Here is a 22,367-nt window from a genome sequence, read left to right as displayed (position 1 = left end):
ATGCGGTGCGGATGTTGTAAGAACGTCGGCCTAAGTGGCTTGACTGTTTAGGCTTAGCGTCCGCTCCAGCCCGCGGAACTCCCTCCAAGGCTTCAATTTTCAGCTTCGATCAGCTACGACGTATTATTATTATTCTTCTCCACCCAATGCCTGGTCTCCAGCCAAATATCAATCCCTCCTGAGCTTTTCCTTTCTTTCTCCTATAGTTACACGTTTTAACTGAAGGAGACCAGGACTACAGGACAGACTCTGCTCTTTACTTTATTGTGAACTGTCCTTCCACCGATAAACTTGCGCATTTCGCTACCCCATGAGCGACGAGGCTACATTTGCGGCGCATCATAAACCGGCGAACACATTCGCTGCGCTATTCCATCCAAATATTTCCTGACTGACACTAGAGAAAGGACATATACATCGTCTTCTCAAGCCTGTGCTCTGGCCCTTCTCGCTGTTACAAGCCCGCGTTTGCACTCGTGCGCCAAAGGAACCCAAATCGAGCGTATTATTTATATATATATTGTTCTATTCCTTCGGCCAAATCCTTCGCAGCATACCGAGCGCGAATTATTTTGAGCCTAATTCAATTTAGAGAGACCAATACATCCTAGCTTACCTCCAGCAGGTTAACGACTATAAATTTTAAGAGACATTCCGATACATCACGATATAGAATGACGAGCCCGTTCCCACCCCTCCCATTTAGCCTGGGCAGATTACGTTCATATATACTTCGTTTACCCCTATTCACACGCGTCGTCACCTTACTCATTGCGGTATTTGGGGTCTTGGGGATTCAGTCGTTATGGGATGTGGTACAATGGGGTGCCTTGATACCCAGCGAGATAGGATTAGCATCGCGTGCGTATACACGTATTTCGTATATTATATATTGCGGCTAATCAGGAAAATCCTCTGTCGGGGAAGTCGGGGGTATTTTTGCATTTGGATTTCCGACGATATTTACTAACGCTTTGTTCTGATTTTTTCAGTGTACCGACTTAACACATATCCGATTATTCATAATGGGTTGTTCCACACGTTCTGGAATATCGTAGCCCTTACACCGCTCTTGGAGAGGTTTGAGGCGGAACACGGCACCCTTACATCTGTAGCATTATTTGTTGGACGTATGTGTTTTTTTGATTGAACACATCCTAGCGCGGGTTTCCTTTCGAATGAGACTAACCGCTATCACTATTCTAGCACTTTCAACCTTGCCAGCAGGCCTATACTTGCTCTTCGAAAAAGTCATTTTAAGGGGCAATACTGCGGTGCTAGGTTCGAGGTAAGTCCTCATATACAGATGCTATGTTAACGAAGCACAAGTAACTTTGCATCTCTATAGTGTCTGGATATTTTTGCTTCTAGGAATTGAAGCAATAAAAACATTCCAAACAAACCCACACTTTGTGTTAGTTTCCCCATTCTTCGCTCTTTTGCCTTGACCATTTGGTTGTCTGCTAGCTACTGACATCTTGCGGACAGTATTGGAACATATAGAATCCCAACGTGGACAACGCCATTGCTCTTAGTAATTTTGGTGTTTGCGCTCGTCCCCAATACCAGCCTCTTGGGCCACTTATCCGGTCTCGCTGTTGGCTATGTTTGTAAGTTCTGTTCTTGCCTCCCCCCGTCCCGGCAATCTCTGCTGTTTGGTTATCATGGAGGCTGACAGATATGAAAAATGAAGTTGGGCTGGGATACCTGAAATTCCTCGTTCCGCCAGAGAAAATCCTTCGCTGGATCGAAGGAAAACTAAACCTTCTCGCAATATTGCCTCACTATGTCTCCGTTGATCAGAAAACGTATGGAAGGTACGGAATCTTGCCCACCAGAAGCTTTGGGTCGAACGAAGAAACTGGGGCAATAAGCCTTCCACTGGGCTCTACCCAACGACTAGGCCCATAAGAATATTTAGCGAAATTGATACGCATGGATTACTTTCTTGTTGTATATATTTATCTTTAGAGTCTCTTGGTTTTATTCTAGGAGACTAGCATATATAATAATGACTGTTGAATAGAGAAAATCAGGAGGTTTGGCTTTAATAATAACGTAAGCGGTCATTGCGGCATGCCGTAGTCTAACTATCTCCAACTCCGCAACTTCGGAGGTCAATCCACCTCGCGCATAGCCATCCGACCTATACAATTAGCTTATGGCCTCGTTGGGATATAATTCCCGGAGGTCTCACCTTCAATGGCATTAATATGTAAGAAATAAATGTCTCCCAGTTCCTCACTCCCCTTCCCAGACAAAGTCCTCTCCCTCATATTTCCCTGGCCACGTTGTTCCTAACGCATCGGATATCATGAAACAGCCAATTTAGTCCTCAGGCTGCGCCGCGATCCACGCCTGTTGTATAAATTCCCCCCATACCTATCCGCCATTCTCGTCGTTGTCGGTGTTGTCTGGCTCCTTCTCCTCCCGCTTAACGAGTACTCCCGCCAAACATACATCTCCGAAAACGCGCTTTTACCAGGCCAGGTACACACGTACTTCGCGGGGAGTGAACAGAATGTCTTTCGCGGATATAGACGGGAAATTGATCTTGTGAGGGATGCGGAATATGAAGTGTACGTGACTTTAGTTTCATTCCGTTTTAACTGGGTCCTGGGACTGCTCTTACGAGCTTGGAGGAGATGGAATACGTTGAATAGTACAAAGTGTCTGGTTGAGATATCCCTTTGATTTTGGTCCTTGTTTGCCCCGTTATCCCAGGGAGAGACAGTCGGCTAACCCTCCGCCTCGTGCTGCTATTGACATAGAATATCTGAAAAAATCCAGTCGATATTCAGAGAATCCGGCTTGAAAGTTGCAACCCAGGATTACGAGTATAGGTCAGCCGGAAACAGACATTCTGGACAGAATGTTTACGGTGTCATTCATGCTCCACGGGGAGACGGGACAGAAGCTATTGTTTTGGTAGCCTCTTGGAAAACCATCGACGGCGAACCAAACCTCAATGGTGTGACTTTGGCCTTGACTCTGGCTAGATATTTCAAGCGTTCGTCTCTCTGAAATAAAGCTAATAACAGGATAGATAAAAAATACTAATACTATGTTGAAAACAGGATGGTCCCTATGGTCCAAAGATATCATATTCCTAATTACGCCGGACAGCAAATCCGGTACACAGGCATGGGTCGACGCCTATCATGATATGCACCCGCCATCCGTTCAACCCCTTCCGCTAAAAAGCGGTGCGTTACAGGGCGCTTTAGTATTCGAATACCCTTTCGATCACAGGTTCGAATCTATCCATATCGTATACGATGGTGTCAATGGACAACTGCCAAACCTAGATTTATTCAATATTGCCGTTTCAGTATCCAGTGGACAGATGGGCATCCCGGCGACCTTGCAGAAAATGTTTCGTCACAACGATAGCTATGAAATGCGTCTGCGAACAATGCTTCGAGGGATGGTTAACCAGGGACTGGGTAACGCCGCTGGCGCCCATAGCAGCTTTATACCTTACCACATTGATGCGATTACGATCCAGACTATCGGCAACGGATGGCAGGACGAAATGGCGCTTGGCAGGACCGTGGAAAGCCTTGTTCGCAGTTTGAATAATCTCCTAGAACACTTCCATCAGAGCTTCTTTTTCTATATTCTAATGCAGACGAACCGATTCGTTAGCATTGGGACGTATCTTCCCAGCGCAATGCTGATTGCAGGGAGCTTCACCATCATGGCTATTGCTCTATGGATGAAAAGTGGAGTCCGTGCTTCCACAGACACAAGCGCATTCGCAATCGCGGAGCAGTATGGTTCCGAGAAAGAAGAATCAAATGAAGGGGTAAATACCATCGCCCCTGAGCAGGAAAGCAATGGCATTCTGGAACGACATATGGCATTGCCGCTGGCGCTGGTATTTGGACTGCACCTCCTAGGTGTTGTCCCGCTCTATGCGTTTAACAATATGACCCATCAGGTGAATTTTGGATTCCGCATCGCAAACCTATCCCATGAGAAATAAGGCCTTGACTCTAACCCATTCTTACGCACACAGTACTTCGAACAAGCAGTCTACCTACTTGCCTTCATAAACACCATACTGCCAATAATTCTCGCCGCAATCCTAGCCCGCTGCTCCCGCCCATCACTACAGCAATACATGCTCATAAAATCCTTCTCCCTCCTCCTCCTCGGCCTTTTCCTCTCCGCTCTCGCAACCCTAAACTTCTCCTTATCCCTAATGATCGGCCTCCTATGCACACCCCTGTCCTACATCGCGCATATCCCAAAACAACCTACCCAAAACATCGCAACCGCAGCTTCTCAATCAGCATCTACGGACAAGGCCAGGAAAAGGGAAACACAGCCAGCGTCAGGGCCAACGTCAGTGACGACTATCCTCCTAGCAGCGTCAGGCCTCATCTTCATGAATCTACTTTCCCCAACCGCGGTCCTGTTGGCTGTGTGCTACTATTGGCAGATTCCGGTAACGACGTTGCTGACTGAGGCTGCTTTCGGGTGGGACGTATGGGGAGTTTGGACTCAGGTGGTCGTCTGGTGTATATGGTGGCCTGCTTGGCAGTGTGGGTGCTTATTACTTGCTTCGTCGCTTTTCTGAAGTAGAATGGCATAGTGGCTGTGTTCTGTTTATATTTGATATGAAACTGAAAGTGGTAGTAGGCCCTTGAGTATTTTATTTTTGATATTTTATTTGTACAACATGCTATCGATATACTCTATAGTAGGAGGTATGTCAGTTCTAGTGGAAGTAACGGCAAGACCCATTGTTCTAAATTTCGCAATTTTCCTGTCCGTCGCCGTGCCTAATTCCGGGGCAGATACATATATACGTCCCTTTTGTTACGCGCATACGCATCTATCCTCTTCGGGGTTCTCGCAAGAATTGATACCATCTATCACTAGTCATAACGCAGAAGCTCTCACAATAAGGATTTATCAGACAGATTTTTATAATCGTACACGGGGCGGCTAGGTAAATAAAATTCCCCGGCGAACGTGTAGCACTATGATCTCTGAATAAATAAATAAAAGAACCGTGGGAAGAATGGTCATGAAGAGGGGGAAAGAAAAATGGGATATCTATGTAGCCCAAACATCCTTCCCAACCCCTTCAATCCAATGACCCAGCTGATTAACCCCAGAATCCCAGTCGCGCAGCCGATTCCTCATCCCTTCGATCTGCCCCATGTCCAGAACCTTGGGCTGCACCCAACTAATACGTGCGATCTGCGCAACCTGGTCGATGGTCCCCTTGAGCAGACCAAGGCTAAGCGCCTTCATAATAAGATGCTCGATCTCATTAGGCTGCACTTTAGTCTCTTCCGAAATCGCAGTGAATGTCATTGTGCGGTCATGCGGGGGTCGTCGGAACACAGTCTCCGTCAGTGCGGCCAGCGAGATCTTCTGGTACAGGAAAATCTTGTGTTGCTCCAGGAGCTGATTTTTGCTGATGTTCCCTGCGAGGACATCATAGGCGGCTAGGTCGCCGCGGTTAAATGCGAAAAGCAGGTCGCGGAGCCAGGCATGTTGTGTGTCTTTGAGAGAGTCGAGGACGGGGTGGAGGAGGAGTTCGCCAAAGTTGTAGATGGAGTCGGAGACGAGGGCGGCTATGCTCAGATCGTATGCTCTGGCGGCGCAGTCTTCTTGCGTCAGGTCTTTGACGTCCACACATGCAAGGTAGAGGAGGGCGTTTTTATAGTAGGAAGCGAATTCTAGTTTGGCCTGACATAATGGGGGAGGTTAGAAATAGTTTGAGGTATATGTGGATATATTTATGTGGCGGAACTTACATGGTAGTAATCCGCATTTACTTTGTAGAATGCGGCATGGACAACTGTCTCGACAGAGTCAAAAGAATCTAACACCCGCTCAGAGGCGTCCAAATCCTTCCGCGCTCCCTCAAAATCCTTTAGTCGCAGCTTCACACTGGCCACATCCGCCATAGCGTAAACATATGCATCTTGTGCTGCAGGTTTGTTAACCCTCTCGGCAAGTGATGTGAGGAATGTGAGGCGTTCTCGGTCGTCTATATCCGCGACTGTTAGCTGCTTCGAATTCCCCCATATCCGCAACTTCCCTTCTAGAAATAAAGAGATAAAAATGCGTAGACGAACCTTCACATTGTGTCGATGCCATCAACCCCAGTGTGACAAACTTCAGCTGGTTGATCTTGTCTGCAAAACTGAGGATGAAGTTCTTGAAGATGGCTAATCTCTGCGGAGCGCTTTCCGGGAGACAGAAGAATTCTATCAGGGCATTCGTGAGCTGGTGCCATAGTTTCCGCTCCCAGAAGTCTTCGAATGCTAGAAAGGATTCATGGGATTCGCTGAGAGCTTCTTCCCGCTGCTCTGCGAGGAAGTCGGGGATCTTGTCGGCCTGCATGGCAGGCAGAAGGGCGGGGGAGACTGGTGCTGTTTAAAGTTGGAGAGCACGTAAAATACAGTGTAGAAGATCCGAAGCGGAATAGGGATTTCTCTGCTTGTTTGTATTTTGCTTTTAGGGCGGGAATGTTGTTTGCGAAGGGTTCTCTTGTTGGAGTCGTTGCGGAGGATGATGCTGGACGATGTTGGAAGATGGACCTTAGAAGCTCAAAGTGGCTGTTTGGTCCACCGTAGCCGGCGTTGATAAGGTTTGCATGCTGGTTCTTGGCATACCATTTCCTCCTTATTCAGCTTAGTTCATATCAACGTTTACTCTCTACGTATTCCTCCATATTCTCGGCTGATTTTATGTTTTTAAAAAAAGCATCTTACTGATCTGATTGAGCTGGTCGCCATTTCACCGACAATTAATGAGGAAACTTCACATTCAACAAAGCGGAAGTTGAGGACGATACACGTGACTAATCCTGACATAATCGTCATGGAGCCATCCAGATCCATACAAGCAGGGCGATTGGTTTAGTGGTATAATACCCCCTTAGCATCAGCTGGTCCAATAAGAACAGTTAGACAGCGCGACTGGGGGTGGTCCAGGGTTCGATTCCCTGATCGTCCAACTTTTTTAATTTTTTCCATGTGTTTTTCTTTCTTTGGGGGTGATTCCGGCATTACGAAATCTCATATTCGTAACCACATAAAATATCACTCTGAGAATGCTGGCTCTTTTTATTTGCGCCAAGTGCGAAAAATCCGTAGCTCTCCCTGCGCTTTTGAGTAACATCATCGGCTACGGCAACACCACGAACCTGGGCTACTTTGCCTATGCAAGTAGGATGGCACTACTTTGGTATTGGAAGGTACATTGTAATGTACATTGTACATACATCGGACATTTCAGGATGGATCCCCATATTGAAGTAGGAGACTCTGTTCTCTATCCGTACGGCATCTATGGTCTGGTGCTTCCCCCCAGTTCTTTGGTTGATATAGTTGACGGCTAGTATAGAAACTTAATAGTACGGCCTGTATTCTCCCCATTGCTACTGACATATCTAATAGCAAAGCAAGCGTTATCCTGGTAGGTATGGGCGCCCGGTGCCAGGCAAAAGAGGATTCTCTAGAGTCTCTAGTGGCTTGCATCGAGCAATTGATTGACCTGTTCCTTAATATGGATGAGCCTTTAAGGTCCTCTAGGTACCGAAACGTTGTGCTCTCGCTTCCGGGGTCTGTAGGTTTCGCATAGTGAAAGGGAAAACATCGGGTTCGCCGGATTTTGTGATGGCATATTGACTCTGGTCTCGCTTGCAGTGCGTGCTGTGCTCAGTCAACATGCACGACCTCCCGTAACATAGCAGGAAGCGACAACGCGGAGGGAACATAGCGATTTTAACCAGGATGGCTCGAAACGCCTAGCTGGGGGGAAGATTACGTATGTTGGAATTAAACTAAAGAAGTGAAGAAGAAACGGATGGAGAGGACTGTTTTGTTACTTTTATAGTTCACTGAGCGCAGTTCGGAGAGGCTTGGCACGACGGAGAGCCTCTCGAGAACTTGTTACATAAGCAGACCGGACTATTCCCCTTTGGGACGGGCTTGGTTTACCCATCGTTTCCGCCCGAACAGACAGCGGCAGACAATCCAAGTTGACCAGCTTCGGATTACACACAACGCCGCAGGAGCGCTACTTGACTGCCGCCATTGCGCCCCTGGCGTTTTTCTCACAGACTCCATTTTTCGAATTATCGTCATACACATGGTCAATTGATCAGATTTGCAATGCAGAAGTGCCGCGCCATCCAGGGCGCCTGGAGCTCGCGGGCAGCCATCACCACCCCACTGCCATCAGCTAGAGCTCAACCTCACATCCAGCGCCGAAATTTACAAGATGTCTACATCACTCGAACCGGGACGCCAATTCTTAAGGTTCAGGGTGGACGGTATGGAACCAATGGCTTCATTTCGGTTGTAACATGTGTGCTAACTAAATCGGTTTCAATTCGTACAGCTCGTCCCTCGGAGGTATTCTAGTTCTCTCGCAGCTGCTCTCGCGCGGGCTTCATTTTACTGAGTAGTCTTTTTCTTCTTTTAGGACATACCGCAACGGTCTTCGGTGCTACGGGTTTCTTGGGTCGTTATATTGTGAACAGACTTGGTACGGCATATCAACCCCTTGGCGACCACTTGTCGAAACGGACTGTAAAAACTAACGGAGAATACGGTATATAGCGAGCCAAGGATGTACTGTGATCGTCCCTTACCGAGAGGAAATGGCAAAGCGCCACTTGAAGGTTACCGGCGATTTAGGAAGAGTTGTCTTCATGGTGAGATTTAGTCGGGGAATGCCATCATATTTATTTGATCCCACCTGCTCATCCCGCCTGCGTTGTATAGGAGTACGATCTTCGAAACACGGAATCAATTGAGGAGAGCGTGCGCCATTCGGATGTCGTTTATAACCTTGTGGGCAGAAAATATCCGACAAAGTATGTGGTGGTTCTGTAGATATCTTCCATGAATAATTTGCATTTATACTGAGCATCCTTCCATAGGAACTTCTCCTACGAGGATGTCCACGTCGACGGCTTAGCCAGGATTGCGGAAGCTACTGCCAAATATGACGTTGACCGTTTCATCCACGTTTCTTCCTACAATGCCGATGTGTCTTCTCCTTCTGAGTTCTTCCGAACTAAGGTACGTTATCGGGAGAAGAGCAGTCAAACGTTTATCTACTAACTCCTCCATTAGGCTCACGGCGAGAGGATAGCTAGAGACATATTCCCGGAAACAACCATCGTCAGACCGGCGCCGATGTTTGGGTTCGAGGATAACTTGCTTCACAAGCTAGCCGGCATAACCAACTTGTTTACTTCTAATCATATGCAGGAGAGATATTGGCCAGTCCATGTAGGTGCTCAACTCCGTACATTTCCTGAAGATTCACTGGAACTAATGTATCTCTCCCCTTAACAGGCTATTGACGTTGGCTATGCTCTTGAGAAAATGCTGTTCACCGATGCATCCGTGGCGCAGACATACGAGTTGTACGGACCAAAGAACTACTCGACCGCCGAGATTGCCGAGCTTGTCGACCGTGAAATCATCAAGAAGCGCAGACATCTCAACGTACCCAAACGCATCATGAAACCAGCGGCCTACTGGGCCAACAAACTCATCTGGTGGCCGACAATATCCGCAGATGAGGTTGAGATGGAGTTCATCGACCAGAAGATCGACCCATCTGCCCTAACTTTCAAAGATCTGGGCATTGAACCTGCTGAAATCAGTAATCTGACCTTCCATTACTTGGTATGTAAAATTTCCACTCAGGATGTTCGCTTTCTAACCCTAATACTTACGTTTTACTCTCTTTCAACAGCGAGGTTACCGAAGTTCCCAGTACGCCGATCTCCCTCCAGCTACAGAGCGAGAGAGAATGGAAGACAAGAAATATGTGCACGTCCTCGATGACCAGTAGACAGCTAGTATTTTTCCTAGAACATGTATATACTCGTACTTCACTAGACGCAAATCAATTTCAGTTTTCCTTTGTTTCATTTAGTTTAGTTTCATGTGATCAGGTAGACGCACAGAATCGTTCGAAGTGTAAGTTAAAATTAAACACCGAAACGTCCATAATAAGAATAATAAACATGTTTATTCTATCTAATCTCCCTATGTAATTTGCTGGATATCATTTTTGCAATTCATTTAAAAATGATGTTGCAAGGCCAGGGAAGGAAAATCACCAATGACGTGCTATCTGAACGTTGATATCAAACTCCTCCACACCAACATAACTAATTCCTGCCTTGTTCAATCCATCAGCCCTCCAGCAACAAATTAACTTGAGGCCCTCTCTCCATTGATTTTTCTAATGCTACCACAACCATCATGAAAAGTCCTTCCCCAACCACTCGGTCCAAAACCCCCATCTTCCTCCTGAAGACCAAATCGACCCCTCAGGACGGATACGAAGAGTATTTCTCCGCATCGGGTTGCTATGACCCCATATTCGTCCCCGTCCTCGAACATAAGTTTCGCAACGCAAGTCTGCGGAGGGTGAGGGACCTGTTCGTTTCTGGGAAGATAAGGGAGCAATATGGCGGGCTGATATTTACGAGTCAGAGAGCTGTGGAGGGGTTTGCGAGGATCATTATGGATGAGGTAGGGGGTATGCTTTTTTCCCCACCACCCCTCCTCTCTATGGAATACAATTAAAATACAATTAAAACAACACACCTGTTGTTTATATTCCACCGGAGAAGTATATTTGTTAACACATGAGATGATTCACGGATATGAACAGAAACCGCATCTACAAAGGCCTCTGAATCCCTCCTCCTCTACAGCGTCGGACCAGCCACCTACCGCTCCCTGAATATATTGCGCGAATCGCATCTCCCCCACTCCCAACTCATGGGCCACGATGCGGGTACGGGCGAGATACTCGCACACATCATCCTCGACCACTATAATGCCAATCACAGCAGTAGAAGAAGGAGCCATGCTGACAGAGAAAGAAGAGCGGCTGATGAAGATGCTGATGGCTGCGAAAAAACGACAGCGAAAAGGACCAAACTACCCCTTTTATTCCTCATTGGCGAGCAACACCGAGATATCATCCCCAAAACACTCATGGCAGACACACTTCCCCCAGAGACGCGGATAGAGGTTGAAGAGTTGATCGTGTATGAGACGGGGGTTATGGAGTCATTTGAGGATATGTTTGCGGCTGCGCTGGGGGATGCGCGAGCGAGGAGAAGGTTAGAGAGTGGTAGCAGTGGTGGTGCGGATGGTGGTGAGAATGTTAACTCTGGTGAACGACCTATGTGGGTTGTTGTTTTCTCGCCTACGGGTTGTGAGGCTATGCTTCGAACGCTTGGTGTGCTTCCAGGCGGTGAAGGGGGGGAGGAGGAGAAGGAGAAGAAGGCAAGGAGAATTGAGAGGGCCCTGCGAGATTGCTATATCGCAACGATTGGGCCGACGACGAGGGATCATCTACGTGAGCGGTATGGGGTGGAGCCGGATGTCTGTGCGGAAATCCCTAGCCCTGAAGGGGTTGGGAAGGGGATTGAGAAGTTTTTGTTGGAGAAAAGGGGGAGATAAGGATAGGGGCGCCTGGACGGAATGTAGAAGTCCAATGTGGTTTGGATTTGTATACTTCAATATATCGTGTATAGTAATGCAAATGTATATTTCATGTATAAGGTTGGCCGTATATAAATACTAGAATAACCCTCGTCTCCGCCCTATATGGTATGCACCTCTAACCACAGATTTACATCGGTGTGCGGCGATGCTCCTTATCCGGCTCACATTATTCCCATACCAAGGATGAAGAAATGCAAGAAGAAAGGTCTATATCCAACGGTTAACAAGACCATCTCCTCTTCTCAGCCTATCCTTCTCCCTAACGGCGAATGTGAGTCGGCATCGTCTTGCCACAATATTTCAAAACAAACCGACCCTTGCTAGCCTCCGTCTTTGGTGGCCATGGCCATACCGACCGGTATGCCCACTCCGCCCCAAACCTCCCCTTTTATCCCAATCAATCAACGAACAGGCAATCTATCCCTAGGCAGGAGGAATCTGGGCCGACTCCCAACCCTCATCCAAAAAATGAACAGATTCCCCACAGGCCTCGCACAGTATCCAAATCTCTCTACTCCACCGGATGCACCCTAGTGCCAGAGTTGTCGCGGGTCATTCATAAACTGCACACCATTCCTCGCCAAATCTTCATAAGCCATCCCGATACGTCCTCGTGTCGATGTAGATATCGATCCCGGCGATGACAGCGACGTCAAGAGTGTCGTATTGTGGGCTGCAGCGTTTTGAGGATGTCCTTCCTGACTAGCAATCGAACATATTCATCATCATTATTATCATTGTTGTTATCACCATTATTGGCGTGAACGTTGTCATTGTCACTGCCACCACTTCTTGCCCCTGGTAGCATGGCTTCCAGCTTCACCAGGGACGCCGCAACGGGATACATTAAGGGCCATGCTGGCACAGTGACCTGCTCATCCCTTAGGGGAAACTCCCAAAGGGAAAGCAGACAGATGCGTCCATCCGAACGGGGCGGATCCTTTCCAGATATCTTCCAGAAGAGCAATGGGTTCATCTAAGCGGTTTGATTTTGCCTGTTCCTGGCCCTGCTGCTTCTGTTTTTGCAGCAGTCCTTCTTCCCTCGGTACTTGAACAGTAGCAGCACTAGCAGCAGTAGTAGCAGCAGTAGCAGTAGCATTAGAAGCAGAAGTAGAAGCAGAAGTAGAAGCAGTAGTAGTAGCAGAAGTAATCGACCATGCCAGCGCCATCCCAACCGGGATCAACATCTCCTCAATCTCCCTCTCCCTAAACTGCCCCTAGCACTCGTCAAACGCAACTTGCGCTCACGCCTTGGGCACAGCAGCGTAGCGCACGATGTCAAACAAGTCGCGCAGCACGCTGCCATACTTGCGCGTTTCTAGCGCAGCGCATTTTCGCTGCAGAATGGAGCGCAGGATGGAGAGGCCGTTGGCGCCTGTGCTGAAGGTAGCATGGCAGAAGCGGGTGGATTGGATTGGGGAAAATAGGCTGGTGAAATCGGAGAGCGAGGTGGATTAGATAGGCGATTTCGGGCGGGAGGGAGGCTAGGTTTGTTGCTGGTGGTGGCATGGTTTGATCTTAGACTAGTGGGGGGGCTGGGGATGGGAGAGGAGAGGCACTGGGTTTGTATTTATCCCCTGCGGAGATTTATTCTTAATTAATTACAATTTATATTAATTGCGAATGAGCGATGTCCAGTTTAACAATAGCTACCCGCTCGGAATTGGAACAAGGAGTAGTTATGTTAAGAATGAGTATCAACGACTTTCGAACTCGGGGTCAAGGGTGATTAGGGGCGACCACAATGTCACAATTAAGTGCTTAAGATTTTCGTCCTCTTGAAGCCCGTCAACTAGTTACGCTTATTATTACCTGGTCAAGTTTTACCAGATGCTCTGCTAGCTGGCCCAGCCTTGAATTATTCCTATGCTAGACTGCAAAACCCGCAACTGTATAAAACGGATAGAACAAATGGAAAGGAACATGCAACAAAGGGGAAACAGAGAAGAGAAGGGAGAAAAGAAAAAAAGACAGAAAAGAAAAAGAAAAGAAAAAGAAAAGAAAGAAAAAAGAAAGAAATACGGACCGAGATACAAGGTCATAGGGAAAATAACGAAAAATCGATTAGAAAAAATTGTACACCAAACAGGCATAACTAAAATAATTAACCATGCAAGAGTAAAAGAAAATTTAATAAAAAAAGGAAAAACCAGCCATTTGGTTCCATCAAAATCGGATCTTTTAGAGCCATGATATATTCATGTACTTCTTTCAAATGATCTGTATCTGTCTGCCATGTCTGCCCGCAGCCCGCACTCACTCAAAAAACGCCAACGTTTGCTAGACTCAATGTGTGACGACGTGGGGCTGTGAGAAAATGGGAAGGGCCGGAAGGAGGAGGGGTGGTAGCTTTGTGTCTTCTTCATTTTTCTTCGTGTTTTATTTTCTTGCGTACATGTGAAAGACAAAAAAAAAAGAACAAAGAACACTCTGTCACCGCCTACCGCATGATCTCCTCGTAGATAAGAACTATTAGTGAGACGATGCCCGGTTAGTTAACAACTGATCATCAACGAACAACAGACGACACGAAATAGAAGCCCCAAAAAAAAAAAAAAAAAAATCAACGGAGAAGGGTAGTGAGAAAACTTTCTTACCTTTTAGCTGCTCCTTGCTCAGAGAGTCTTTATTTTTATCGAAATCGAAGAATTCTTCTGGGATCGGTTCAGCGGTTGGTTCATCCTCTGGATCGTGATAGGGTTCCAGGTAAGGATGGCGCAAAGCATCTTCGACACTGATACGTTTTACTGGGTTGAATGCAAGGAGTTTCTCGAGCAGGTCCAAAGCTAGGTCGGAGGTCTTGGGGAATAGGGCTTTCAGGGGTATCTTTTTCTTGAAGGGGAGGGATCTGATGTATTCCCGAGCACGACGTGACTTGATGCCGTAATAATCTTCCATGGTTGGTGTTCCCAGGACATCCAGGATGAGAGTAAGTTGGTGGTGATCTGGTTGGCTCAACGGGTCAGTTTTCTATATTTTCTTTTTTCAAAGTGTGACAGGGAAACAAATAGATCATCTCATGGAACTGTGGGTGGGCAAGTCTTACAATCCTTGCCGGGGAACAACGGCTTTCCGCTCAACATTTCCGCCAATATGCAACCAACACTCCAAACGTCAATGGCTTTTGTGTATTCCTTGAAGGTCAACATAATTTCCGGTGCACGGTACCAACGGGTGGCCACATATTCTGTCATAAATCCAGAGTTGTCGTCTGTGGAAGCCGCAGAGCGGGCTAGACCGAAGTCACAAACTTTCAAGTCGCAATTTGCGTTCAGGAGTAAGTTGGAGGGCTTCAGATCACGATGAAGAACATTTGCAGAGTGCATAGCCTTCAGGGCTCGCAGGGTCTGATAGATAAAATATTGGCAATGGTCATCGGAGAGGTCCTGGGTACGAATCACGCGATGCATATCTGTCTCCATGAGTTCCTGAAAAAAAAATGAATTATATAATTAGCTATGCGCATGGAGACAAAGCTCGGGAGTTTCGCGCGGTCGTACCTGAATGAGGTACACCTCAGTGAAGGTCTCGTAGCTGCGGGGCTTCTGGATGTCCAGGATCGAGATGATGTTCTCATGATTGAAGTATCGAAGGAGTTTCATCTCACGCAGCGTGCGTAGGCAAAACATAGAGTGATCAAACGGCGTGATCTTCTTTATGGCGACTTTCTGACCTGAGGGTTTATGAAGTGCGGAGCTAGCATTTGTTTTCTTGTCAGGGCTACAGACTCCCCAAGGCGACAGTATGCTAAACTAACCAGACAACTCCATACGCGCCCTCCCCAATCACATCCTGAATATCGTACTGATCGGAAACATTGAACGATATCTTCCTCGACCCTCCTTGAGAACTTGGTGGCTGGACCATCCTGATGGTGCTAGATCCTGATGACTAAACCCAGTAGGTTAGCAGTCGGAATTGTGACGAAAGTGGGACATTAACGAAGGAGAGATCAAGGTCGGGCAGCCGTAGGCAAAAAGCTGATTTAAAATAAGCAGATCGAGCGCAGTTGTTAAATCAAGAAGTTCATGGTGACAAATCACGGGGTAAAATTGAACAATGGTAGCAGAGCTTAACGTGAGTGGGAATATCTGCGAAGCCTGAAACCGAAGGTAAAGAAAGACAATTAGAGCGAGTCTATGCAGAGGACAATGGGAACTTGCCCCAAATACAGTCTTCAAACGCGTCACAAGGCATTTGGTATATTTGTTTAGCCACTGCGGGACCCACAAGCTTCGCTGTAGCTGATTCATACTGCGAAATAGCTGTGTGCAGAGGCACAAACTGGGGAGGAGGGGGGGGAATAGAAGGCTCAAAGAACAAAAGACATGACAGGCAAAGCAAAAAGAAATATCAAAGAAAAAAGAAAGATAACTGAAAGAATTCTGGCATGAACAATGAACTCTTTCAAACATGAGTGCACAGATCAAGGAGTAATTTGAAGGTGAATAGCAAGTTGAGAGAACTGTCTTACACTTTCTCACGCAGAGTCAACGCTGCAACTCTGTTGATCCTCAGTTCCTCCTGGAGATATAATTGTGATTTCCTGTTTGCAACACTGCCTGAATTGATATTAAGTTCAACAGGCCAGTTGTTTGTTGTCTTTTCTTATATGTGAATAGAATAGGGTATTTAGGAGGAGAAGTCCCTGGGAGGATGTGAGATAGTTAGAAGCGGCAAGATATCACCAGGACTGAGACCTTGTTTTACTATGATATGTAACGCAGATCGGACGAATGCGACTGGATATATGGATATATGGATGTATGGATCGAGTTTGGGGATATACCGTAGGGGAAAAAGCCGTGGAATTCGAGTGTCAAGGAAGACCCGCGAACGAGGGGGGTAATCGAGAGAGGGGAAACTGCTGATGGTGAATATGGCCTGGAGAACTACCTCTAGTTAGTTATTGTGGCCGTGAATGGATGGCAGCAATCTACCGTGACAGGATGGCGGGGAGAAAGGACAGAGAGGAAATGTTTCATGGTCATACCTGACTGTGTTGCTCGGTCTGCGTTGATATTGTGAGAGGAATAAATATTTACTCGATTGGGCGAGTCGTGGAGGGGGACGACGATAGGCTCGACTAGCGCTGGATACGATACCGAGATGGCCAAATAATACCCAAATCGACACAGTTGCCAGTCGTGAGGTGTGATATCTTGCCTTATCACAAGTATTCTGGAGGGTTTTCAACTATTGCACGGGGTTGATGGCGCCGATGCGGTCTGGAAGAGGTCGCATAAATAAACATGTAGTCCAAAGTTCCAACAAGGGCATGAAATAGTTGTTAGTTAGTTACCCGCCCACACACGCTGTTCCCAAAAGGCCGCAGCAGAAAAAAAATAATTAGCTAACCGTCTAGATACTTAAACGGGTGTCCAGCTAATAATATGAATAACATCAAACAGCAACAGGAGAACGAGCAACATGCGGCGGGCGCGGGCGGTTATTCAGAGCGTGGTGGGGCAGACATCTCACACCAAAAACCATACCATACCACCGCACACTACACACCGCACTACAACACCACACCACACCACACCACACTCCACACACCGCACCAGCCCCAATGCAGTCCTCAATAGAACAACGCCGTTGTATCTAACGGTTACTCTACTCCCGCCCAATCTGCTCCGTGTCCGAGAAGTTAAAAACCAGCAGAAAATCATGATAATAATGGGGGCGGATGTTCCGCGATGCCATTCGACCTGTGGATTCAGCCGGCAAGCTAGCATTTGGCCCAATCGCGGGTCCGAAAACACACCACTTGGGACGCTGGGAGCGGGGGAAAACCGTCATCATCGACATTGGATGGACAAATTTTTATATGACTTGCGACAATTAAGTACCTAACAGTTCCTTAAAATATTAAGATGCTCCGCTCCCGGGAAAACTTGAACTTTTTTACGGAGTTATCCTGTACTAGCTCTCGCCCCTTGGACTATGTTCGTGAAAACCTATTTATATCCTGAAACTCCCAACCCCTCCTCCATTCGCAACAGGGACTAGCCAGGAGAATAATGAACAGGAGTTCTGAATTAAGCAGCTGGTTTTGAACAGCTCTGTCGATCGATACACTTACGTGCTTGTGTCCCTTTTTCTTCTATCTCTCCAAACACCGGCGTGCGTCTTCGCTAGAGGCAATGCAAAATCGGAAAAAAAATGTGTCCACGCATCCAGCGATATTCTCCTATTTTGGACCTGAAGTTTTCGTAGCTGATGAAAGCCAGAGCATTCAGAGGATAAATAGATGAAACAGCGCGGTGCCTCCCCCATACAAAAGGATAATGAAACATGCGTTCCACACACTCAAGTTTACTTTTTTGGACCCAAGGAAGAACACACTGAACAAAAATATTAGCAGGGCAAATCTTGTCACTAGTAAAACGGTCTTGTGGTCTAGTGGTATGATTCTCGCTTCGGGTTCGCCCGATTGAGTGCACTTAATCTGATATGCGAGAGGCCCCGCGTTCGAGTCGCGGCAAGACCCTGTTGATCTGTTTTTTTCTAACTCTTTTTACTGTTCTTCATTGTTATGATTCTTTTTCTTTGTCTTTTTCTTCTTTCTTTTTAAATTCATTTTTGGTTTGTTTATAACTTTCCGCTCCTTTACTTCTTTCCTCTTGTTTTAATGTAAATACAAAAAATGTTCTTTCAAGACGGGTTTGTGAGTACTTTTGAGGACAAAATATACGTTCATTGCATGAGGGGTTAATCTTGTTTCACTTGGGAAAAGTTATTATATCCCTTCGAAGGTTAGAACTGGGTTATATATAACTTGGTGAAAAGGAAAGAAATTAACATTGGAACAGGAATGTATTTTTTCATCTTCGAATGCGGAATATGATTTTGATTAATTAGCCTGGAGGATTATGACGACGAGACGGAGGGAATTATTCCCCCTGGCCCCCTCCCCCCCCCCCTCTCTCTCACACACATAAAACATGATGTATGATTATCAACTCTCGTCCCTTTACTGCATAATCTGTAAATTCCGAAAAAAAAGTCACAAGTTAGTTAGCTCAACATGGAAGCTATGAAAGGGAAGAAAATAAACGAAGAACAAGAGTAAAGAACAATGACAACAGAGAAGATGCATGATAGGGTAGGACCAAGAAAATCAAGGTCATACCTTCTCCCGCAACGATCCCATCCATTGCGGCAAACTGACTCCCTGGTCAGCCCGATCCTCAACCAACATAGTCTGCGCCCATAGGCGCAATCCAGGCTCCCCATCCTCCTTCACAACATAAAGGTGGGGAACAACAATGCTACCAACGCCACGAGATTGCTTATCGCGACTCTTTTGCACGACGGCGCGCACCCGCTCGTTGAAATCGTTCTCCAGTTCAGGTAAGAATTGCTTCCCGACCATCACATGTGTCCTATCGGCGATGCCAAAGACATCCAAGAGCAACTGTGGAACAGCGTCGCGGCCGACCCAGAGGAATTGCGTCTGCCCATCGTCGATGAGGTAGAGGCCATATGGCACGAGGCGCTCGGATGATAGGTTACAAGGGGGTGGTAGGGTGATTTCACCGGTCTTCTCATCGGGTACGCCAGCATTGTCGGGCATATCGTGAAGCGAGTATAGTTTCGGGTAGATATACTGGATCAGAAGAGGGAGTGGTAGCGTGGAAAGGAGGCAAAGGGCCGCCGATCGCATATCCGTTGGGATCTGAGTAGATTTTCGAAGGCCGATCTATTGACGTTTGGTTAGTTCGTGACTTGTGGTTATAGGGCTAAGGACATATGTGTTCTTACATTTTTCATTAGTGCCAGGAATAGAACCGGCAATCCTCGTAGATTAGCGGGGAACTGCAACCCTCCACCTCCAACACTTCCGCCCGCCAACTCCTTTCTATATGTTGACAATAGCTCTACAATTTTGGACTGAAGTGCGTCACGTGCTTGATCAAGACCGCTACCAAGAGTACGTTCGACAGCCTTATGGCTGAAGTAGGTCGCGATCGCCGATTGGTCTGCTGAAGCATAGACATCCGCGAGAGACTGCGTAGTGGGTAGGGCCAATGTAATGACTCTAATCCTTCGTTCTCCATTGCAGGTTGTATGAAGGACAGCCGCCTGCAAGCAAATTACCGGTTTCGTGACGGTTTCATCGATGGCCACCTCCACAACATATGCTTGGTCACGGGGAAAAGCGGGGAACGCGCAGAGATCTGAGCTTCTGTTGAAGAAATTGCCGTAGAAAGTGCTCATTCTTAAACCGGTCGTGGCGCGCACACGCAACACAGCTTCCAGGCCGATTTCTGCTGAAAGATAGTCCGAGAACTCCTTGGCGAACTTGATTGCATCTTCGCTTCGGGCAGCATTCCAGCCAGGGTAGAAGTATGTTTGGCCGCCGGTGTATCTGGGGAGGTTGCTAAGCGATGCTACATCCTGGTACTGCGAAGAAAACAGGAACATATCCACGGAAATCTGTTGCTTCGAACACTCGACGGCAAAGCTTTTGTAAAAGCTGTTACCTGTCTGTAGCAAAGTGTTCTCCTTGCTAGTTCCAAGCGCTTTCTTGTCCTCTCTCACTTCAAGACTTCCGAAACCCACATTGGGAAGCGACGCTGTCAATACCGTTATCTTTCCGCCAACAGGGGCGATAAGTTTGTGGCCGGCTCGAAGGGCCGAACCCATACATGAACCATTGTTCTGCGTATTTTGGAACATTTCTTGCAGTTTATCCAGGAACAGTTCAATGTTTTCGCGACAATCTGTGAGTGTGACTAATAGATCTCCAGGAATTGGGAGGAAAGGTTCGTCCAAATCGCTAACAACCAACATGCCCGGGTCCGAATTCTCCGAGCCATCTCTTGGTATAGTGAAGTAATGGAGACTAGAATCCACAGCAACAAAACCAAGCCTGGTTCGACGATCTGCGTTGGGTATTCTATCAAGGCTTTCGCGGATGCAGCGTGCGCTGGTGGCCAAAAGCCCGCTGGTGACAGATGCGAAACTGACATCGATCAAAAACAGGTAAACGAGGGGCTGTGGTGGTCGGACCATATATTCCTGAGGCGCCACAAACTCCACAACAGAATGGTTTAGCTCTGGTCTTTGCCATCTATCAAGGGCCTTTTGCGAGGCTGCGTCCCAATCAAATGCTTGAGGAACGTCATTGGTAAGGCTGCACATGTTGCAGCGCCAGCGATGACCGTGGTCAAGAAACGTGACGAAAGGGTTGATATAGGAACGACATCGTCGGCATCGAGAAATTACTTGATCAGACACAATGGGAATCGGGTCTTCAGTGTCGTGGAGGGATGCGTAAGGTTGGATAACCAAGGCAAATGGTAGACGAGACTTTTTTAAAAGAGAATGAGTGGTCGGCACAGCATTTAGAGTAGAGCGCACATATTTTGGAGGGCAATTCGCATCTGGAGAAGGGGTGACGCTGGTCTGGAACTGGTTAGCCCGGAAAATGGACGAGGTACAGAGGATGTCCACTCACATTGGGAGGCAAAACAATGGGCGGAGGAGGGTAGTCTAGTTCAGCAACATTGAACGGTTGTGTAAGAAGGTCGGTGGGATATAACGTATTGAGCGGGACACCTCTTTGCACCGGCATCTGCGCTGCAGGCTGACCACCCATGCTCATCTGTCCCATCTGCTGGGTTACTTGACCCATACTGGCAGGCTGGGAAGGATAGGAGTCGACTGGAGCTTGATATCCCCCAACTGCCACTGGTTCCGGCTGGCCAACCATTTGAGAAGTCATTTGGGCTGGCTCTGCCCCATAAGCACCTTGCGGATAACCCTGGGGTTGTTGCGACGCGGGATATCCGCCGTGCGCTCCACCACCTTGTAACTGTCCACCCAAGGCAGCATTAGGACCTACCCCAAACTCATAAGCCTGGCCAGCATATGCTCGTTTCTTTTTACCGCCGTGGGAATGTGGCCCGTGGCCTGGCGCATCGGCGTGAGCCGGAGAGCCTGTGGCTCCGCGCTGTTCGTCAACGTAAGGTTGTTGCTGGCCATATTCATCTTGGGGGTGACCTCCAGGAGGAAAGCCTCCCTGTGGTGCCGCCATCTCAAATGCAGAAACTAGTTCCGGCGGTTATAGGGAGTCCACGAAAATACTCGAACCCCTCTTGTGGAGTAAAATGGGGGGGATGCGGGACGTGGAGATGGGACGACGACCTAGTTAGCTATACTCCTATTGTCAATACCCAAGCATATTCGGGACGTTTTACGGGGGATTTGGAGCTCTTACGGGTTTGTGACCAAATATAAATGTATATAGTGCACATTGACCCCAGCAGACACAAGGTAGATGTGGCAGAGTTGAATGAAAAGATGGGGTCGACGTGGCTTCAGGCGCTGGTTGCAGCAAAGCCAGGAGAAGGCGGTGTTGGTGGTGTTGCTGATGTACGGTGGCCTTTATTTGCACTGTTTGGCTGGTTTGACAACTCGTCAATTGCGGCTGCGGTTCTAGCTACGGAGTAGTTATATGGACCTGCCTCGGAACCCAAGGTGTTTGTACGTATGTACTTTTTATTCTTATACTTGTACTTGTAACAGCGGCATCTAGAACAGGGGACAATTGATTTTATTTTATTTTTTTCTTTTCTTTTCTTTTCTTTTTTTTTTTTTTTTAAATTTTAAACGTTGAGCTTGAGCCTTGAGTTTTCTCAGTAGGTAACTAGGCTTAGGCTTAGGTTATAGCAAATCCAGCATAAATCCGGCATTACACTAAGACTATTTTAGTAAGGTCACATACTCAGAAACAAATCCTCACTAGATTTATCACGAAAAGCATTAGAGATACATACATCTGATGGAATTAGGGTTGATGCCAGCTACGAGAGGATAGACAAGAAATGCGGGCGTTAC

At 47.2% G+C, this 22,367-nt stretch overlaps 9 protein-coding genes and 2 non-coding genes across 12 annotated transcripts; 7 read left to right on the top strand and 4 right to left on the bottom strand.

Moving 5' to 3' along the window:
- Nucleotides 1–38: 38 nt before the first annotated feature.
- On the top strand, nt 39–2,105 carry BDCG_08383 (rhomboid protein 2). The gene is made up of 6 exons (XM_045424159.1): nt 39–861; nt 993–1,130; nt 1,207–1,288; nt 1,349–1,414; nt 1,489–1,610; nt 1,694–2,105. Exons 1-6 carry the CDS (start codon nt 675–677, stop codon nt 1,909–1,911), a joined length of 813 nt encoding a protein of 270 aa, XP_045272938.1. The 5' UTR covers nt 39–674; the 3' UTR covers nt 1,912–2,105.
- Nucleotides 2,106–2,111: 6 nt separating this feature from the next.
- BDCG_08382 (glycosylphosphatidylinositol transamidase) lies at nt 2,112–4,932 on the top strand. Its single transcript, XM_045424158.1, has 5 exons — nt 2,112–2,215; nt 2,324–2,579; nt 2,772–3,010; nt 3,078–3,943; nt 4,022–4,932. Exons 1-5 carry the CDS (start codon nt 2,203–2,205, stop codon nt 4,583–4,585), a joined length of 1,938 nt encoding a protein of 645 aa, XP_045272937.1. The 5' UTR covers nt 2,112–2,202; the 3' UTR covers nt 4,586–4,932.
- BDCG_08381 (26S proteasome regulatory subunit N9) lies at nt 3,706–6,727 on the bottom strand. Its single transcript, XM_045424157.1, has 3 exons — nt 6,102–6,727; nt 5,778–6,013; nt 3,706–5,709 (listed from the first exon to the last, which is right to left on the bottom strand). Exons 1-3 carry the CDS (start codon nt 6,367–6,369, stop codon nt 5,068–5,070), a joined length of 1,146 nt encoding a protein of 381 aa, XP_045272936.1. The 5' UTR covers nt 6,370–6,727; the 3' UTR covers nt 3,706–5,067.
- A 149-nt stretch (nt 6,728–6,876) lies between these two features.
- On the top strand, nt 6,877–6,984 carry BDCG_17783. The gene has a single exon. It is a non-coding gene; the product is annotated as a tRNA-Ala (tRNA).
- Nucleotides 6,985–8,144: 1,160 nt separating this feature from the next.
- BDCG_08380 (NADH-ubiquinone oxidoreductase 40 kDa subunit, mitochondrial) lies at nt 8,145–9,843 on the top strand (the record flags this gene model as incomplete). The annotated part of the gene is made up of 9 exons (XM_045424156.1): nt 8,145–8,305; nt 8,374–8,387; nt 8,458–8,520; nt 8,595–8,689; nt 8,760–8,851; nt 8,918–9,059; nt 9,114–9,272; nt 9,339–9,674; nt 9,745–9,843. 9 exons carry the CDS (start codon nt 8,145–8,147, stop codon nt 9,841–9,843), a joined length of 1,161 nt encoding a protein of 386 aa, XP_045272935.1.
- A 416-nt stretch (nt 9,844–10,259) lies between these two features.
- Nucleotides 10,260–11,474, top strand: BDCG_08379 (uroporphyrinogen-III synthase; the record flags this gene model as incomplete). Its single annotated transcript, XM_045424155.1, has 2 exons — nt 10,260–10,539; nt 10,675–11,474. 2 exons carry the CDS (start codon nt 10,260–10,262, stop codon nt 11,472–11,474), a joined length of 1,080 nt encoding a protein of 359 aa, XP_045272934.1.
- A 697-nt stretch (nt 11,475–12,171) lies between these two features.
- On the bottom strand, nt 12,172–13,028 carry BDCG_08378 (uncharacterized protein; the record flags this gene model as incomplete). The annotated part of the gene is made up of 3 exons (XM_045424154.1): nt 12,172–12,495; nt 12,569–12,736; nt 12,828–13,028. The coding sequence occupies 3 exons, from the start codon at nt 13,026–13,028 to the stop codon at nt 12,172–12,174; spliced, it is 693 nt and encodes a 230-aa protein (XP_045272933.1).
- A 69-nt stretch (nt 13,029–13,097) lies between these two features.
- Nucleotides 13,098–17,796, bottom strand: BDCG_08377. Of its 2 annotated transcripts, none has more exons than XM_045424153.1 (7): nt 16,513–17,796; nt 15,994–16,411; nt 15,277–15,410; nt 15,020–15,215; nt 14,566–14,947; nt 14,117–14,464; nt 13,098–13,988 (listed from the first exon to the last, which is right to left on the bottom strand). In XM_045424153.1, exons 3-7 carry the CDS (start codon nt 15,384–15,386, stop codon nt 13,960–13,962), a joined length of 1,065 nt encoding a protein of 354 aa, XP_045282530.1. In that variant the 5' UTR covers nt 15,387–15,410; nt 15,994–16,411; nt 16,513–17,796; the 3' UTR covers nt 13,098–13,959. The 2 variants fall into 2 exon arrangements, with proteins under 2 accessions (XP_045282530.1, XP_045282529.1); XM_045424152.1 differs by having other exon boundaries at nt 13,137–13,988; nt 15,277–15,619.
- Nucleotides 16,936–18,668, top strand: BDCG_17781 (uncharacterized protein). Its single transcript, XM_045426847.1, has one exon. It carries the CDS (start codon nt 16,950–16,952, stop codon nt 17,373–17,375), a length of 426 nt encoding a protein of 141 aa, XP_045282528.1. The 5' UTR covers nt 16,936–16,949; the 3' UTR covers nt 17,376–18,668.
- On the top strand, nt 17,911–18,012 carry BDCG_17782. Its single transcript has one exon. It is a non-coding gene; the product is annotated as a tRNA-Pro (tRNA).
- On the bottom strand, nt 17,911–22,073 carry BDCG_08376 (protein transporter SEC24). Its single transcript, XM_045424151.1, has 5 exons — nt 21,748–22,073; nt 20,986–21,682; nt 19,287–20,933; nt 18,655–19,224; nt 17,911–18,507 (listed from the first exon to the last, which is right to left on the bottom strand). The coding sequence occupies exons 2-5, from the start codon at nt 21,562–21,564 to the stop codon at nt 18,496–18,498; spliced, it is 2,808 nt and encodes a 935-aa protein (XP_045272932.1). The 5' UTR covers nt 21,565–21,682; nt 21,748–22,073; the 3' UTR covers nt 17,911–18,495.
- Nucleotides 22,074–22,367: the final 294 nt, after the last annotated feature.

The sequence above is a fragment of the Blastomyces dermatitidis genome, assembly GCF_000003525.1.
Source record: "Blastomyces dermatitidis ER-3 genomic scaffold supercont1.11, whole genome shotgun sequence".
Lineage (NCBI taxonomy): Eukaryota > Fungi > Ascomycota > Eurotiomycetes > Onygenales > Ajellomycetaceae > Blastomyces > Blastomyces dermatitidis.
Note: the sequence above shows the minus strand (reverse complement) of the source record. Positions and strands in the feature narration are given on the sequence as shown.